Source organism: Hyperolius riggenbachi, chromosome 12, assembly GCF_040937935.1.
Source record: "Hyperolius riggenbachi isolate aHypRig1 chromosome 12, aHypRig1.pri, whole genome shotgun sequence".
Taxonomy (NCBI): Eukaryota; Metazoa; Chordata; class Amphibia; order Anura; family Hyperoliidae; genus Hyperolius; species Hyperolius riggenbachi.
This window is the reverse complement of record NC_090657.1, coordinates 204,317,633-204,336,924: the sequence shown is the minus strand read 5'-3', so window position 1 is coordinate 204,336,924 and position 19,292 is coordinate 204,317,633. Positions and strand designations below refer to the sequence as shown.

Here is a 19,292-nt window from a genome sequence, read left to right as displayed (position 1 = left end):
TGTTGAGAAACACTGATCTATTCTACACCATATCATTTTCTGAAAAACTGATCAAAATATTTACCCCTTCCGATCGATTTATATTGACAAAAAATGAAATTTGTTTCTCTGTCAGATTGTTCAGGTAAAAAAAAAAACTTTAAGTTTTGTGTTTCAAAAATTTTATTAAGTTTTACAATTTTGTAAGAGATACAACAAAGCTTCAGAAAAAGCTTAATAAAAAAGAACAATCAACATAAGATTGAACATCACAAGAGTGACAAGATAAACAGAATAAACATTATAAACTGTGAACATTTAAAGTGAACCAGAGACGGAACACCTCATGTATTTTACCATATATATCAGTGGGAGCATTAGAGAAAACACCTACCCTGCTCTCTGTTTCATTCTTCACTGCTCAGCCTTCTTGTTATCAGCCCTGATAAAATCCCTGACTGAGCATTCAGTCTGGCTTAGCTCAGGAATCATTATATCTGAGTCATTATAGCGCAGCCAGAAGGGGGCAGGCTTGGGCTTGAAAAGACATCAGAGAAGACAGACTAAGCTATAATGATTCCTGAGCAAAGCCAGACTGAATGCTCAGTCAGGAATTTTATCAGGGCTGATTAGAAGCAGGTTAAGCAGTGAAGGGTGAAACAGAGAGCAGGGCAGGTGTTTTCTCTAATGTTCCCACTGATATATATGGTAAAATACATGAGGATGCTTCGTCTCTGGTTCTCTTTAAGGTAAATTGCGTCTGCAATGTGCTAGAGGTGTGCCCCAGAGGACTAAACCCAACTATCTGAATAACTGATTGTTTTTATCGGGAAAAAAAAAGAAAATCAAATATTTTATTATAGTATTGTGTGTGGCTATGTGAAGGCTGTTTATGGTCCTGGATATTGTACTAAATATGGGACAGGTGAAATGATACTTCTCTCATGCTGAAACCTCATGCTATACAAAGTAGTTAGAGGGAAACCGTAACCAAGAATTGAACTTCATCCCAATCAGTAGCTGATACCCCCTTTCCCAGGAGAAATCTATTCCTTTTCACACATGAAGCATCAGGGGACATCTGTATGGCTGATATTGTGGTGAAACCCCTCCCACAGTGTGATGTCAGGACCATGTGTTTTGCCTAAGCAAATAGGGTTTTTAAACCCTCTAACTTCTCTCACCATTCAAAGATGGGAATAAACAAAATTGCTGCAAAACATGTATATACAAATCAAAGGAATAGTTTATTTAGTTCTACAATCCTGTTACAATATTATCTAAGCCTGCAGAATCATAGTTAGTTTGAGTAATTAGAAGTATGCATCAACACGTTACCAAGCTGTTGTAGACATCACCCAGGGAGAATCGGGGGACCTCAGCGACCTCGAAGGGGAAACAACTGAAACATACACGAACAGCACGTCTGCTGATCATCTAGAAAGATCCCAAAGTCAAAGTGTCTTCCCCCTGCCTTTAACGGACAGAATCGTCATAACCGCGCAAGCGCATAAGCAGCTAATCAGAACATGTTTCTATTACACGCAAGCGCAGAAAGAACACATGCTGCTGATGCTGCCTCAGCGCATGATCACAACATGATCTTATTCCGCGCAAGCGCAGAAAGACCATATGTTGCTATTTTAGCGCGTGATCAGAACATGCTCTCACTGCGCGCAGGCGCAGAAAGACCACATGTTGTCAATCAACAGTGAACAAAAACATGTTTTTCTTCTACCCAAGGGCAAGAAAAACATGTTGCTTTTTTTGATGTTGCTTTGTGGACAAAGAATGTGAGCAAATGTAAGAAATGTAACTTATTGCACAGCAATTCATTGTCCTTACTCTGCACAAGGACAGACAAAATACAGCAACGTCTCCAGTTGCTGTGTTAAACCAAATTTAACTCATCCAGTACTAGACAGAGAACACATTTAACATATATACGTGAACAGTAATCCATACATTTAAGAATCCATACATAAAGACAGGCATGTCACTAACGTATCACACCATGGTCCTTACAGTTTCCTGTCTGTGAGCCTCATTGCATTTTGGGAAATAACAGCTGTTTACAGCTGGGTCCAGCTGCCAAAACAAGCAGCATCTCCTTCCACTGACATACCCTGCCAGCAGTAAAAATGTTCCCATGTGATAAATATCAGAATGTAAATCATTGAGAGGAAAGATTTTTATAATGAGCAAACACTGACTAAATCATTTACATATAATTATTGTAAAAATAAAGCACTTTTTTATTACATTATTTTCACTGGAGTTCCTCTTTAATGTAAATGTAATACCTGTACAAAAAAAATTACATTTTTTTACATATCGGTATTTGAAGGTTAATTTTGCTCTCAATAGTTTACCTCAGCATTAAAAGTGGTTGACCAATTTTCTTTGACAGCCAAGGCCAGACTTTTACTTTTTGTGCCCCTAGGCCAAGTGTGTTTGGACTCCCCTTCCTTGTCCAGCAGTGCCCCTCCCATTCTATGTGTATCACCCATATATTGCAGCCCCTCTCTTTTTATGAACAGCTTCTGGGACATCAGCTTTGCTTTTTCATGTGTAATTCTCCAATTGCAGCGTCCTCTTTCATATGTAGTAACCCCTCTTTTTCATATCCATGCACCCCCTTGGGCTGAAGCCAGGGCTGTGGAGTCGGTACAAAAATCCACCGACTCTGACTCCTCAGTTTAGGATTCCACCGACTCCAACTCCTCTAATTTGCATTTTACAATCTTGTTGATTGAAAGTATGTAACACAAAAAATTTGTTTCTTAACTGCCAACGCTTAGGAATTTTAAAAGACAACTGAAGTGAGAAGGATATGTAGACTGCCATATTTATTCCCTTTAGTCATAGACTAAAACTAGTCGTTGGTAAGAGTACTTGTAAAAGGTACAGACCGAAACAAAGAACATCTATCAGGCCCTAGGCAATGTAACTGTGGGTACATGTAAGAATGATATGCAGGTACTCTGCAGTAGAATGAGGGGATTCTTCCTGTATTACACATCTGAACATGGATCAGGCAATGTGGGTACATGTAAGAGTGATGTGCAGGTACTCTGCAGGAGAATGAGGCGATTCTTCCTCTATTACACATTCTTCATGCACAATCTGAACCAGGTTTTTGGGCGATAGACAACACCTCTGTGTTCAATATGCACAACATTCTCAGTGGATTCTCTGCAGCTCTGTGGGGAGTGCATATGTAGAGTATAGTACTACTGTGTAACAAAGTAAACCTGAGACAGATGAAATTAAAGTTTTATACATACCTGGGGCTTCCTCCAGCCCCCTTCAGGCTAATCAGTCCCTCGCTGTCCTCCTCCACCACCTGGATCTTCTGCTATGAGTCCAGGTACTTGAGCCAGTCTGGCGTAGTGCACAGGCACACACTCTGCCGCCGGGAGCGTACTACACCTGAGCAGCACTATTGCGCAGGTGCAGGATGCTCCTGGCTGTAGTAGCGGCACGTGGCCGGACAGCGCTGACTGGCTAAATTACCAGGACTCCTAGCAGAAGATCCAGGTGGTGGAGGTGGACAGCGAGGAACTGATTAGCCTGAAGGGGGCTGGAGGAAGTCCCAGGTATGTATAACACTTTTCTTTTCATCCGTCTCAGGTACCATTTAATTCATAGTCACCAAATTAAATTTTAACAACATCAAATTATTTGATTTCATGAGCAAAGAGAGTGCATACATTTGCATCAATCAGCATCAACGCACAATTCTTTCCATCTCATTGACCATCTCTATTAGTGACACAGCTACACATCAGGCTTTATTCTTACAGCATAGATGTTATTTAGTATATATAAGAGATTCCTGTGTACACATCATATATAGTGCACAGTCACAATCAAATATGTATATCTGACTGTAAAAATACGGGGACAGCTTTATTGAAGCAGCACAAGGAACTATTTTTGATTGGTTTATTTCATTTTTGTGGAATAAGCACAGCTATTACTGTATGTATAAATTATTCATGATGACTATTATCTGAGAAATAAAATATTTTATCATATTTTCTATTTTAATAACAGTTTAAATTCATTAGGAGTCGGAGCATTTTTTCCCGACTACGACTCCAGGCACCCAAAATTGCTCCGACTCCACAGCCCTGGCTGAAGCCGCTCAAGGTCCGGGCCTTCATGGCCTTTACACAAATTCGGCAAAGTTGACAGTATTTGATGATTATATGTCATGTGGACTTGTCCTGAAAACTTTGCATGTTGTTTTAAATGTTCAATATACAAACAGAGCTGAACTTTAAATATTGGATATACTGTGTCATGGTTAAGCATGGAAGGGTCACAAAACCAGGCACAAAATAAAATTAAATTTATTTATGTAGCCAAAATATCTAGAAACAAACAATATCCCATAAAATTATCAGAAGTTAATGGTCACACAGTATTACTTTTTGCTTGTGTGTAGTGATGGTCATGCCTAGGAGAACTCATGGAGAAGCATGTGATTTGTTTGATCAGCTGATAGATTTGTAAACCTCTGATTTGCTGTGATCGCATCCTGCTTTAGCACATGATCATGACTAGCAAATCAGAGACTTACATATCTATCACCTGATCAAACTGATCACATGGTTCTCCATTAGTTCTCCTAGACACAACCATCACTACTTGTGTGTGTCAAATTCTCACTTTGCGTTACTGTATCTCCAACGTCACTTCTCCATATGTCCACAGCCCCTTCTCCATATGTCCACAGTCCCTTCTCCATACCTCCACAATCACTTTTTCATATCCCCACAGTCACTTCTCCATATGTCCACAGCCCCTTCTCCATATGTCCACAGCCCTTTCTCCATAAGTCCACAGCCCCTTCTCCATAAGTCCACAGCCCCTTCTACATATGTCCACAGCCCCTTCTCCATATGTCCACAGTACCTTCTCCATACCTCCACAATCACTTCTTCACATCCCCACAGTCCCTTCTCCATATGTCCACAGCCCCTTCTCCATATGTCCACAGCCCCTTCTCCATATGTCCACAGTACCTTCTCCATACCTCCACAAATACTTTTCCATATCCCCATAGTCACTTCTCCATATGTCCACAACCCCTTCTCCATATGTCCACAGTACCTTCTCCATATGTCCACAGCCCCTTCTCCATATGTCCACAGCCCCTTCTACATATGTCCACAGTACCTTCTCCATACCTCCACAATCACTTCTTCACATCCCCACAGCCCCTTCTCCATATGTCCACAGCCCCTTCTCCATATGTCCACAGCCCCTTCTCCATATGTCCACAGCCCCTTCTCCATATGTCCACAGCCCCTTCTCCATATGTCCACAGTCACTTCTCCATATGTCCATAGCCCATTCTCCATACCTCCACAATCACTTCTCCACATCCCCACAGCCCCTTCTCCACATCCCCACAGCCCCTTCTCCATATGTCCACAGTCCCTTCTCCATATGTCCACAGCCCCTTCTCCATATGTCCACAGCCCCTTCTACATATGTCCACAGTCCCTTCTACATATGTCCACAGTCCCTTCTACATATGTCCACAGTACCTTCTCCATACCTCCACAATCACTTTTCCATATCCCCACAGTCACGTCTCCATATGTGGCTGTGGCTGGATAGTGTAATGGTTAAGGGCTCTGCCTCTGACGCAGGAGACCAGGGTTCAAATCTCGACTCTGCCTGTTCAGTAAGCCAGCACCTATTCAGTAGGAGACCTTAGGCAAGTCTCCCTAACACTGCTACTGTCTATAGAGCTCGTCCTAGTGGCTGCAGCTCTGGTGCTTTGAGTCCGCCAGGAGAAAAGCGCAATATAAGTGTTTTTTTTTTTTTTATGTCCACAGTCCCTATTCTAAAACTAGGCCTGTATTTGAAGACTTGGGGCTTGATTCACTAAGACAAATAGCATGCCTTCTCAAAGATAACACGCCATATCAGAGTAGCATAGCGAGCGCTACAAACTTACGCCTGCTAATTGGCAATCACAAGAGCTTCACTCGTCCTGCCCTGAGCCTCTGCGGGTTAGTATGCTACTCTGATAAGGCGTGTTAGTTTTGATAAGGCGTGCTATTTGTCTTAGTGAATCAAGCCCTTGGTGTGTTAGGCCTTCCTTTCTGGCAGTTCACCTGCATTTTGTCAGTTTCCAGTCTTTTTTCTGGTCAGATAATTCCCCACAGAGCAATACAGCACCTGCTGCACTTTACATACATTTATTTTTATTTAACCAATGGAACACATGGATTCCATTAAGCCCCATCTACACGATACGATTCTTTGTACGATTCAATTACGATTCTATTTACGATCCGATTAAATCCAACATGTCCGATCATGATTCGATTTGATTCAATTCGATTTGCCATTGTTTTGCAAAGGCAAATCGAATTGAATCGAATCGAATCATGATCGGACATGTCGGATTTAATCGGATCGTAAATAGAATTGTAATTGAATCGTACAAACAATCGTATCGTGTAGATGGGGCTTTATACGTAAAGTAGTCCGTGGCCCCTTTCACACTGGCGCAGTGCAGTTGCGGCATTTTACCACAACCTACCACTAGGGCAATGTAAGTCTATGGGGGAGTTCACAATCCCTGCAGTGCGCTGCGCCGGAAGTACCCTATGTAACGCAAGCACATACCTATATTACTGTGCGGCTCCTACGGCGTACCAAAAGTCATGTAAGTCTATGGCAACGCGCATGTTTTTAAACGAGTTTTATTTGTCACGCATGCGCGGAAACATATTTTCGCAATCTGCTGCCACGCACATCATCGATTAGCCAACAGGAAGTGAGCATCCTGCTTGGCCGACTGCCAGACGGGGATTACTACAAACTAATGTGGTAATCCACAAAGGCCTGTTTTTAGCAGTGCAGCTTCTGGGCCGCACTGCTACGTCCAATCCACAGTGTGACATCGACCTCAAAATCAGCATTTCCTCTTTACTCTAAAAGATTATTTACAGGATAAAATCTACTACCGCAAAAAGCAGCACAACATTCAAACAGTTAAACACAGCACTTTGTTCTTCAGTAGAAAGCGCCTTGCTTCAGTGGGAAGCTTCTGGTCGCATCCAAAGAGGTGATAACAGTATCATTTGTTTACATTCCTTTGTCAGATACATTTAGTAAACATTGGCAAAGTGCGGAAACTGAGCTGAGAAGCAGAAATAGCTGTGATCACTAGACAGAGTTAAATATATACATGCAGCAGCTACACAATAACATGCAATGGCAGCTTTTAGAGCAGATAAACTGTACTTTGGGAATTTGTAATTTATAGACTAGACAATATTACTTGTGCACAAAAGCAAATAGGATAACATTATGGGTAATAAAAAGTAGGATTTTTTTTTATTATTATTGAATGTTATGTCAGAGTTTTATCTAGAAAGGCAACACTTGAGACCTTGCTTGGGATGCCATATTTCACACAGCAAGCCATTAATAATTACATCACCTCAGTGTTCTGTGAGAGCCAGTGAGCCAGTCACAGAAGCTGGAGGAGGAGGATTCTGGGAAATCCCGTAGACAGACAAAGTACAGTTTACGCATTTGCCGGAAAGGCTGTTAATAATTTTTTTTTAAGTAGTTTAATAATCCTGTCTGTCAGCATGCTAACATTGGATTTTAAAGCGGACCTGAACTCAGAACTTCCTCTCTGCTCTAAAAGATAAGCAACAGCATAATAAGCGTTAAAGAAAACTTTTCCTTGTTACACCTGATCAAAATCCTGCAATAAATCTGCAGTGTGTCTACTTCCTGCTTTCATGGAAGCAGACATAGGGTTAATATCCTGTTTACAAATCAGCTGCTCTGCCAAGAGTGCCAACTGACACAGCTTAGAGATCAAATTACAACTTGTGATTAGACAGAAATGAGTGGGAATTAGACAGGCTAAACTCTCTAAAGACATACAGGGTGCATTTCTCTGTTTTCCTTCTGTCCTGTGCAAGCGTTCCGGTCCACTTAAATATCCAGTATTAAACAAGACTGCAGCCTTCCTGTAGCCCTCAGTGTTCTTATACATCATGTTTCCTCTGTACCGCTGTGCCTATTCTTCTTCAGTGATTCCTGGCACGCTCGGCGATGCAGATCTCGGCACGCACGGTGCTGAGTGTTAGCAGATTACTGGATAGTCAGACGACTAATAGAAGAAACTCTGCAGATGTGACTAGTCAGGGCTTTCACCGAGAAGCTGTCGGGTGATGAGAAAAGCCATTACACATTTTATTGACTTTCTCTTTTGACATGATTTAGAAGTTCCGGATGAAAGTGTCTATTCGAGGGGAAAGAAAAACACATCGGATCAGCAAAGATCCCTAAAGATTGCAAGCCAAGGCCTTTCCATAGTCTAGAAAATGCAAAGAGGAACTTTAACCAAGGATTGAACTTCATCCCAATCAGTAGCTGATACCTCCTTTCCCATGAGAAATCTTTACCTTTTCTCAAACGGATTATCAGGGGGCGCTGTATGGCTGATATTGTGGTGAAACCTCGCCCATAGTGTGATGACCAAGGTCCTGACGGTTTGCTGTCTGTGAACCTCATTGCATTGTGGGAAATGACAGCTTTTTCCAACTGCCAAGCAAGCACAGACACAGTCCCATTATGAAATGGGTCCTTCCTTGATCTGGTTCTGCACAAGTTTTGTAGTCACACTAGAAGTAGTGTTGGGGCGCTGGTACAGACACATGCTTTATCAGAGTGTTGGGTCTTGCATTAGAATATAACCACCTAATTTGTGCATGAGCTATTAAACAACTCATCAGTTTGTAAATTTGATCCTCAGTGGTGAACTGAGGGACTGTACAGAGGCTCATTTGAAATCTGAGTCCCCCCAGCAACTTCTTGGCTTATGGACAGTATGTCTAAAGCTTCCCAGTTTATGAGCAATTCACTCAACAGTTCTTCAGTTTATTGGCCCCTCAGTTAATGGCTGAATCCCTCCACAGTTCCTTGGTTGATAAATCTGCCCCACCCCCCTCAACGCTTCTCAGATTATGACCAAGCTCCTCAGTTACCTCCGGGTTTATGAATGCGTACTTCAACAGCTCCCCACTTAGTGAATTACCTCTTTGACAGCTACTCAGTTAATGAGAGAAATGGGCAATGCATCCTCAGTTTATGACTGAAGACAAGACGGCTCTTCATTTCATGAATTCATATCACGCTTCAACGTTGCAGCCATTAGGGTGCTCTCAACGGGCAATCAGGAGCATTAGGGAGTCTTTCCTAAACACTCCTCACTGTTTTACATACTGGCTTGAGCCAGGAATTGAACCCTGGTCAAAGGCTTGAACCCGACATCAAAGGCAGGTGGCTGTCTCAACGATTTATAAATTATTCCATCCACAGCTCCTCAATTAATGAATGAGATCCTCATCAGTTCCTTCATTTCTTAATTGGACCCTCAGCAGCTTCTCACGTTATGCTTCACATGAGCTGCTCAATTTGTGAATACGATTTTGAATGCTCCTCAGTTTATGATTCAGTCAGTTTATAACTCTTCAGTTCACAACTGAGCTCTTTGACAGCTTCACCATTAGTGACTGAGCTTCTCACCTGCTCCTTTTTTATGGATGGGCTACTTATCGACAACAGAGCTCCTGGTGTACGAGTTTAACAGCTCTTCCATTTATTCAACTATTGACAGCTTCTCTATTAATGAGAGTTGTGCGGCATCTTCTCAATTTATGACTGAACCTCTCAAAAGACCTGCAGTTTACAAATGAGCCAATCAACAGCTGAGATGCTTAACAGTCCTCTTGTGAGACCATCAAAAGCTTCTTTAGAGGAGCTTCCTAGCTTGAGAATGAGCTCTTCAAGCGTTCCTCACTTAATGAATCCAAAGACATAACAACAAAAGTTGTTTAGGTGATACCTTTAACGACTAACTGTACAAGATTTATATGCAAGCTTTCGAAACTTTGTTTCTGCTTCAGGCATGCTTGAAAACTGGATCAGAACCGTGCATGCTGCCACTCAGAAAGATCATACAAATACACAGTCTGACATACCACTGCTATGCTGATGACACCCAGCTATATACTGTATGTCAATCAAATTGGAATAGATGAATGACAACTGGCTTAAACTAAATGTTGACAAAACTGAGGTTCTTGTAATCGGAGGTCAGGGCTTAGCAGTAAAGCAGCACCAAACAGTCAACACCACTGAGGGTAGGGAACTCAGACCTTACTAGCTCCAACACTGTGCGCAGCTTGGGTTTACTTGTAGCGGCCCGCCCATGACACCAAGTGAACGGCGTGCATCGGGCGGCAGTGACAGGAAAGCGCCATCCTGCCCCCCGTCAGGGGGCATGTACAGGAAGTAAGTACTTCCTGTATATGTGCCGTTACCAGGGGAACCACTCTCCTGTTTCTTTATCTCTGCGGGTCGCCGCTGATCTGAGATCTATTTGTGAGGGGGGAACCTGGGACTGTTGTAGAGGAGGCGGCCGCCAACTCAGACAGAAGGTAAAACGAGCGGTGTCTGCTGGGAAGGAGGGGGGAGCAGGCTGGCTACCTACTACAAACCGCATCTCAAAGTGTCTCTTTAACCCTTTAGCAGCCAATTTATTTAGAGGCTTGCAAGTGCTCCAGGCCAGTTTATTTTAGCACTCAACTTAGAGTAATCACCATAGGACTCCCAGATACCTGATGAAGGCTATAGCCCGTAACATGTTAAGTGCAGACATACCAATAAACAGAACACAAGTTTGAACCGGTGGAGTTCCTCCTTCTGTTATACTAGCCTCTCAACTTATGAGTTCCTTAGGAGTTCCCCAACTTGTGAATAAGCTCTTAAAGGCCTCCTCAGTTTATGGATGAACCCCTGAACAACTTTTCATGAGATATACTAGAACAGGAAGCTAACAATTTTGTTGAAAACATAAGGAAAGCGTTGAAGTCTTTAAAAATGTTTTTTTTGTCTACCTACAGCTTGGCGTGGGGGTCTTTCACTTGCTGTATGGCGGCCTCGGTGACAACAATCAACAGGTACACGAAGACCATCTTAGAGTTCAAGCAGAGGAGGCGCAACCTGGAGCGTACGTTACAAAATAAACAGAAGACTCTGGAACAAGATGACTCTCAGCCTGTGTGGGACGTCTATATCAACACCATACAGAATAACCGCGAGGGCTTTGTGGATCTGCCGATCAGTAGCCAAAACCCCACAGTGTATGGGAACCCCATCGTGCACTTTCCCTATACGCAGTGTGATGAGTACTGCTAGCCTTTTCATAGACTTGATTATTATTGCCATTCTATACTTTTCTTTTCTAATAAAACCTTTCAATAGGCCTTCCTGTTTCATGCCTGCTCTGTGATCCACCGATGATGTCTGTGTGAGCATAACTGTGCCTTCCTGGTTCATGCCTGCTCTGTGATCCACAGATGATGTCTGTGTGAGCATACCAGTGCCTTCCTGGTTCATGCCTGCTCTGTGATCCACAGATGATGTCTGTGTGAGCATACCAGTGCCTTCCTGGTTCATGCCTGCTCTGTAATACAGCGCCGATGTCTGTGTTAATCATACCTGTGGCTTCCTGGTTCGTGGCTGCTGTGTAATCCACCAGTAATGTCTGCGTGAGCATACCAGTGGCTTTCTGATTCATGCCTGCTCTGTAATCCACCGCTGATGTCTGTGAGCATACCAATGCCTTCCTGGTTCATACCTGCTTTGTGATCCACCAGTAATGTCTGTGTGAGCATACCAGTGCTGTCAGGTCATGTGAATAAAGCCACACATGACAGTTACCAAGCTACATCCTCCAGTGGTAGACAGGTTATGTGTATGCTAGGTGTGTATTTTATCCCACAAGTGGGGCTTGCACTCTCTTGCAGGTAGGCACTTATCTGTTTTTAAGTAGCGCTGTTCATTTCTTTGCTATGTACTAATTTAATTCATTTTTGGTCAGCTGCTCCCACTTAGCAGCCTTGCTTTTGGTGTATATGCAGAGCTTCTGTTTGGGTTCAAGGTGCGTTTGCAGTTTCTGGGGGGGCTCAGCGCACCTCTGATTGTAGGCCATTCGGAGGCGGCCTGGTGATGCGCTGATCCACCTTTTGCGCAATTTTCGCTTTTACTTGGTAGCGCACCCAGGCTATGCATATGCATAGGCTAGGATTTAGTTAGTGTTAGGTCCCCTCCCATAGGGGGATGACCTCTCCGCAGTGAAAGAGGCGAGTACTTAACAAGTTGCATGCAAGCTGTTACAGGAAACCAACATCCTCCAGTGGTAGACAGGTTATGTGTATGCTAGGTGTGTATTTTATCCCACAAGTGGGGCTTGCACTCTCTTGCAGGTAGGCACTTATCTCTTTAAAGTAGCACTGTTCATTTCTTTGCTAGTTTCCAAGATTTCCAGACATTATTACAAGGGCTTACTTGTGTTGCTATACTAGAAGAAACTACTGAAGAGCCTTCTTAGCAGGATATACTTAGGGGTGTATCAACTTCTTTGATTGTCATAAATGGTGATAGGAGTGCTAAACGCACATGCCTTGTGGCTAGTTAGATGCAGTTTAGGCACAGATTGTGTGAGCAACGCCAGAACCTGTATATCTTACATGTGTCAGTATTTAAAGGGATGAGGTGGCAACCCTGGTTAAATGTGAGGAAAGGCCTGCGTCAAATGTCCAAGCTGGTCTCAATAAAGCTAAGGTTGCAGCAAGGGATGCTGAAATTACTTTTGCTCTGTGCAAAAAAATAACCTGTGCAGGAAGCTGGGAATTTGGGATGTTCTGTGCTCCAAAGACATAACAACAAAAGTTGTTTAGGTGATAGCTTTGATTACTAAGAGCCCATTCACACTATGGCGATTAGCAGGTAATTCCCACTAATCGCCAAAGCGCTAGTGCTTTTTAAAGCGCTAGTGCAATGGTAACTATATGGCAGTGATCTCACTATGGCATTCGCAAATGCGAATAGCGGCAATCGCAAACGCGTTGCAGGCAGCATTTTGCTGCAATTCTGGAGCGATCGCGGTACAGTGTTTAACCATTTAAGCTTCCTGGATGTAGCAGCTACGTCCAGGAGGCCATGTGCGCTCCTGCAGCCGATCGCACGCGTGCTCCCGGCCGTGTATCATTAGCCCAGGAATCAATCAATCGGGCCATGGTGCCCGATGATTGATTCCTCTCCCCCGCAGAAAAAGCGACAGCTTCTCTCGGAAGCTTTGCTCTCTCTGGCTCTTGCGTCCCACTAAGTGTATATGTTACGCTTAGAGTGACGTCATGTAAACAAACTTATGGCTGCCATCTTGTGGCCAAAAAGTAAAACTACAACTAAATGTAAAAAAAAAAAAAAAATCAGCACATATCGACATAAAAAAATTACTGTTTACATCCCACCCTCCCAAAAATACCCAAATAAAATGTTTAATATAAAAAAACCCAAAAAATTACAATAAAAAAACGTAAATATTTACCTAAGGGTCTAAACGTTTTAAATATCAATGTAAAGATGAAATATTTCTATTTTTTTTTTATTTATTTTTTTAAACTTGTAATTAGTGATGGATGCAAACTGGAAAAAAATGCACCTTTATTTCCAAATAAAATATTGTCGCCAAACATTGTGATAGGGACATAATTTAAACGGTGTAATAGCCGGGACAAATGGGCAAATACAATACGTGAGTTTTAATTATGGAGGCATGTGTTATTTTAAAACTATAATGGCTGAAAACTGAGAAATAATATTTTTTTTCAGTTTTTTTCTTATGCTTCCTGTTAAAATGCATTTACAGTAAAGTGGCTCTTAGCAAAATGTACCACCCAAAGAAAGCCTAGTTGGTGGCGGAAAAAACAAGATATAGATCAGTTCATTGTGATAAGTAGTGATAAAGTTATAGGCTAATGAATGGGAGGTGAACATTACTCGGATGCAGAAAGTGAAAACGACTGAAGGCTGAAGTGGTTAACAAAGCCCTGATCGTGATCGTTGGGAATCGTGAGGGTGTCCAGTGAAATCACTTGCACAAATCTGTAATGCTTAGCGCTACCGTTTTGCTACTTGTAGTGTGAATGGGCCCTCACTGTACAAGATTTCTTTGCAAACTTTCCAAACTTTACGTTTTTTCTTCAGCCTTAATACTGAAATTGATCAGAACCATACACAAGTATTGTCACATACAGAAGCTTATATAATACAATACAATAACATTTCTATAGCGCTTTTCTCCCATAGGACTCAAAGCGCTTAGGCTCTCTCAGATTCAGTAATTGGTAGTAGGATGAAGTATTCACACAACAAAAGTTATATTTCTGCAAATGCCAAACAGGTGGGTTTTCAGTCTGGATTTAAACATGTCCAGGGCTGGAGCTGTCCTGATCTGCTGAGGTAAGGATGTCCAAACCGTAGGAGCAGCATGACAGAAGGCTCTGGGACCAAAAGTTTCCAAGTGGACTCTGGGTATGACTAGATTATTAGAACCTGTGGATCTGAGAATGCAGGGATTGCTACGCAGCTGTAACATATCTTTCATGTATCCAGGGCACAGATTATTTAGTGATTTAAATGTCAGTAGGCCGATCTTGAATAGGACCCTCCATTCTATAGGTAGCCAGTGAAGGGAGTGCAGGACTGGCGTTATGTGGCAGTGACGGGGTTGGTTGGTTAGCAGTCTGGCAGCAGTATTCTGTATCAGCTGTAGGCGGTACAAGACCTTTTTTGGAAGGCCAGTGTAGAGAGCATTGCAGTAGTCCAGTCGGGATGTGATGAAGGCATGGACTAAGGTTGGTAGATCTTCTGGGGGATGAGGTGCTTGATTTTTGCAATGTTCTTCAGGTGAAAATTTATAATTTTCCAGGGTATACAGCAATCTGACACCATGTTACAGTCTTCCTCTTCAGAATGGAGATCGGACCTGTCGGAAATAATCGATGTGACCGTCAATCTGATGGAAAATTGCATCGATTGTACTAGGCATTATGCCTGGTACACACCGTGCAATTATCCATCATATAGAAGCGTTAAATAGATAATTTCCGACAGGTCCGATCTTATTTCCGCAAATCAGATCTGACTTGTTGGAAATTATCTATGCGACCCGTCTATCTGATGGACCAGGCAGGGGCGTAGCATTAGCCATAGCAGCCATATCAACTGCTATGGGGCCCAGGAGAGGAGGGGGCCCATGTGGTACTTGATGTGTTCATTTTCTCCACCCTATGGGCTTCATTCACAAAATAGCCAGGGTGCACACTCAGTAATTACATTAGCTATTCACCAGTCAGTGGCGTCCCTACCATAGTGCGCAGGGGGGCGTGGCGCACCGGGTGACAGACACCCAGGGGGGTGTCACCACGACCCCCCATAGCAGCACAGCAGGAGGGTGAAAGCAGTGCTAGAAGGAGGGGCTGTGGAGGCAGCGGTGGGGAGGGGGGAAATATCCCCCCCTCCCTCACCTGGGACCCCTCCTTCTGCCTCTCTCCCCCTCCATAGCTAACTGTCGGGCAGTGCAGGGGCGGCCGGAGGCGTGCTAAGAGTTACTCACCTCATTTCCGCGTTCCAAGCGTGGAGCCGGAGCACAGCGTCATGTCGTTACAGGTCTGTCTTCAACGCCGCCCACTGTGCTTCCGCTAATTAGGAAGCACAGTGGGCGGTGTTGAAGACAGACCTGTGACGACATGATGCTGCGCTCCGGCTCCACGCTTGGAACGCGGAAATGAGGTGAGTAACTCTTAGCACGCCTCCGGCCGCCCCTGCACTGCCCGACAGTTAGCTATGGAGGGGGAGAGAGGCAGAAGGAGGGGTCCCAGGTGAGGGAGAGGGGGGATATTTCGCCCCTCCCCACCGCTGCCTCCACAGCCCCTCCTTCTAGCACTGCTTTCACCCTCCTGGGGGCAACAATACTAGCTATACTGGGGGCAACTATACTAGCTATACTTACTGGGGGCAACTATACTAGCTATACTGGCGCGGGGGCAACTATACTAGCTATACTTACGGGGGGCAACTATACTAGCTATACTGGCTGGGGGAAACTATACTTACTGGGGGCAACTATACTGGCTGGGGGCATCTATACTAGCTATACTTACTGGGGGCAACTATACTGGCTGGGGGCAACTATACTGGTTGGGGGCAACTACTAGCTATACTGGCTGGGGGCAACTATACTTACTGGGGGCAACTATACTGGCTGGGGGCAACTATACTAGCTATACTGGCTGGGGGCAACTATACTAGCTATACTGGCTGGGGGCAACTATACTAGCTATACTGGCTGGGGGCAACTATACTAGCTATACTGGCTGGGGGAAACTATACTAGCTATACTGGCTGGGGGAAACTATACTAGCTATACTGGGGGCCACTATGCTAGCTATACTGGGGACCATTATACTACTTATACTGGGACCCACTATACTAGCTATACTGGGGGCCACTATACTGGGGGCCACAATACTAGCTGTACTGGGGACTACTATACTACCTACACTGGCTCCTGGCACTACCTAAACTAGGGGGCACCTCTCACTACCTAAACTATCTAGGCCAGCCAGCCCAACATCACCACCAGCCATCCAGCCCAGAATCACTGGCAAAAAGGCCACAGCATCACCCCCAGTCAGGCCAGCATTTACTTCAACCAGCCAGGCACAGCCACAGCATCACCGCCAGCCAGGCACAGACACAGCATCACCGCCAGCCAGCCCAGCCACAGCATCACCGCCAGCCAGCCCAGCCACAGCACCACCGCCAGCCAGCCCAGCCCCAGCATCACCGCCAGTCAGGCCACAGCATCACCGCCAGCCAGCCCAGCCACAGCATCACCGCCAGGCCTTTCAGTCCACACATCATCCCCAATCCAGCCAAAAACAGTATTGCCAGCCAGGCACAGCAGCCAGTAGAGGAGAATTCAGAAGCCAGGTGAGAGGTGTCTACCATATTAAGGGGGCATTCTGCCCATTTATGTGAAATGCTGTCTATTTATGTGCCTCATGATTGCTGAATTTGTCTTGTTAGTGGCCTCATGATTGTTGAATTTGTCTTGTTAGTGGCCTCATGATTGCTGAATTTGTCTTGTTAGTGGCCTCATGACTGCTGAATTTGTCTTGTTGGTGGCCTCATGATTGCTGAATTTGTCTTGTTGGGGGCCTCATGATTTGTTGGGTGCCTCAAGATTTCTGAATTTGTCTTGTTGGGGGCCTCATGATTGCTAACTGCGAGACTATGGGAAAAGCTGAATCATAATCATATGAGACAATAGCCTTAAACCTACTTTTTTTTATCTTTTTAAAACAGAAAATTAAAACTGGGGGGAGGGGGTTTCTAAAACAATACATTTTTCAGGAGTAGGATGGATGAAATTGTTTAACTTCACAGTTTATTTTCAACTTGGATTTTCCATAATGTTCACGTATGAGTTAAAATGTTTGTATTTAGTTTAACTTGCTGTTGGCGCTTTGCGATAGATAAGTGACTTTTGGTTTGCAGTTTGTGCACTCGGCCTCCAAAAGGTTCGCCACCACTGTCCTAGTCTAATGTCCCACCATTGCTAAGTTCACGTAAATTTGTCTCCACCTGTGACCACACCCACATTTTGGTCCATGACCACACCCATTTTTCAGCGCAGCCGCACAATGTAGCCCCATTTTTCGGCTAAGCGTGCCGCACGTTGTCTTCCTGATTGGGGGGGGGGGGGGGTGTCTGTGGATAATGAGCACCGGGTGCCAAATACCCTAGGTACGCCACTGTCACCAGTGAACACCAACAAGTAGACACGTAATCAAATTAGCCAACAGAACAGGGAATAAAAGACTGGGAAGTCTGCCAGCAGGTCATTGAATAATAGGCAGCACGGGGGCATAGTGGTTAGTGCTCTCGCCTTGCAACGCTGGGTCCCGATTCGAATTCCAGCCAGGTCAACATCTGCAAGGAGTTTGTATGTTCTCCCTGTGTGGGTTTCCCCTGGGTACCCCGGTTTCCTCCCACATCCCCTAAAAAAATACAGAGAAGTTAATTGGCTTCCCCCTAAATTGACACTAGCTATGATACATGCACTACACAATACATACATAGACATACGACTATGGTAAGGATTAGATTGTGAGCTCCTCTGAGGCACAGTTAAATGACAAGACAATATATACCGTTATACTCTGTACAGCGCTGAGGAAGTTGTCGGCGCTATATAAATACTAAATAATAAAAATAATGTAAAGCCTGGTTCTAATGGCTGCATCAAGCAATGAGAGTACATGTCCTCATTAACATATATATTGGTAGGCCAGGGGGCCCTCAGGAGATTGGGATGTGTGAAAGGTTTGCATGCATTTTTCCTGTCCTGTAGGCCCCCTGGCCTACTAATACATATGTTAATGGTGGGCAGGTACTCCCATTGGTTGCTGCAGCCACCAAGCACTTTGTTCAGCAGAGAAAGGGATGATCTGAATTAAGGTGGCCATACTTGGTGGCTGATCGACCATTCGATTCAATTATTATATTCAAATTGAATGAAAATCGGTGCTGCCAAGTGCATGCATAATGGATGATGAGACCAATTTCAGGCCGAAATTGGTTGCATGAATCGGTCGGACTTCTGCAAGATGTAGGGCCGACTTGCTCGATGAGGTGCACGACGGTAATGGTCTATATCGGGACTAGCGAAGAACACAACAAAACCCCTGACACTGTCCCCCTAATGTTCAGTGTGCCTCCCATTGCCCAGTGCACTATACATTACTTGTCCGTGTACAACATTATGAGAATGTCCCACATTTGTAATAATGAATAGTAGAATCAGTCCAGGGTTTTTTTTTTTGTTGGTTTTTTTTGAATGCCATGTAGAGTTAGGCCTCTTTTACCCGGGAGGCTGAAGGCAAAACCAGATCACGCACAATGCAACTTGCCTAGGGCTTGGAGAGAGTCTGGGGGCCTGGTTCGTGCTAGCCCCTAACAAATATTACCCAAAAAGCCAGGTGGCCATCAAGCGTGGGCCCAAAGTCGTTGCTTGCATAGGGCCTTAAAGGAGAAATAGAGGGAAGGGGGAAAAAAAAGAGTTGAACTTTAAAGTAGGAAAACCAGTGCGCCTGCGTGGCTGTGCCCTCGCTCCCGCTGACATCATTAGGAGTGTATTGCACAGGCCCAATACTGTCTGCACCTGCTCAGAGGCGCCCCAAATGCGGCATACAGACTGCCAGGGCACTTTTATTTGGCCTGAGGAAGTGGGCATAGTCCCACAAAACGCGTTGCCTGTGCTTAATATTCAATTAAACTTCCTTACCTAAAGTGAGTTTGTCGTCTGTGAGGTAAGCCACCTCAACCTTTTTTCATTTTATTGATTT

The 19,292-nt window shown here is 44.2% G+C and overlaps 1 protein-coding gene across 4 annotated transcripts in view; it reads left to right on the top strand.

Annotated features, from left to right (window-relative positions):
* The window catches only part of GSG1L2 (GSG1 like 2), a 348,027-nt gene that overhangs the window by 252,105 nt on the left and 76,630 nt on the right, over positions 1–19,292 (top strand). For 2 of the 4 annotated variants that reach the window (XM_068264184.1, XM_068264187.1), the window contains one exon: positions 10,938–11,300. The exons of the other annotated variants lie outside the window; for them this stretch is intronic. In XM_068264184.1, the coding sequence (XP_068120285.1) occupies positions 10,938–11,232 (295 nt within the window). In that variant the 3' untranslated portion in view covers positions 11,233–11,300. Of the gene's footprint in view, positions 1–10,937; positions 11,301–19,292 lie in introns of those variants that run through there. 4 annotated transcript variants of the gene reach the window in all.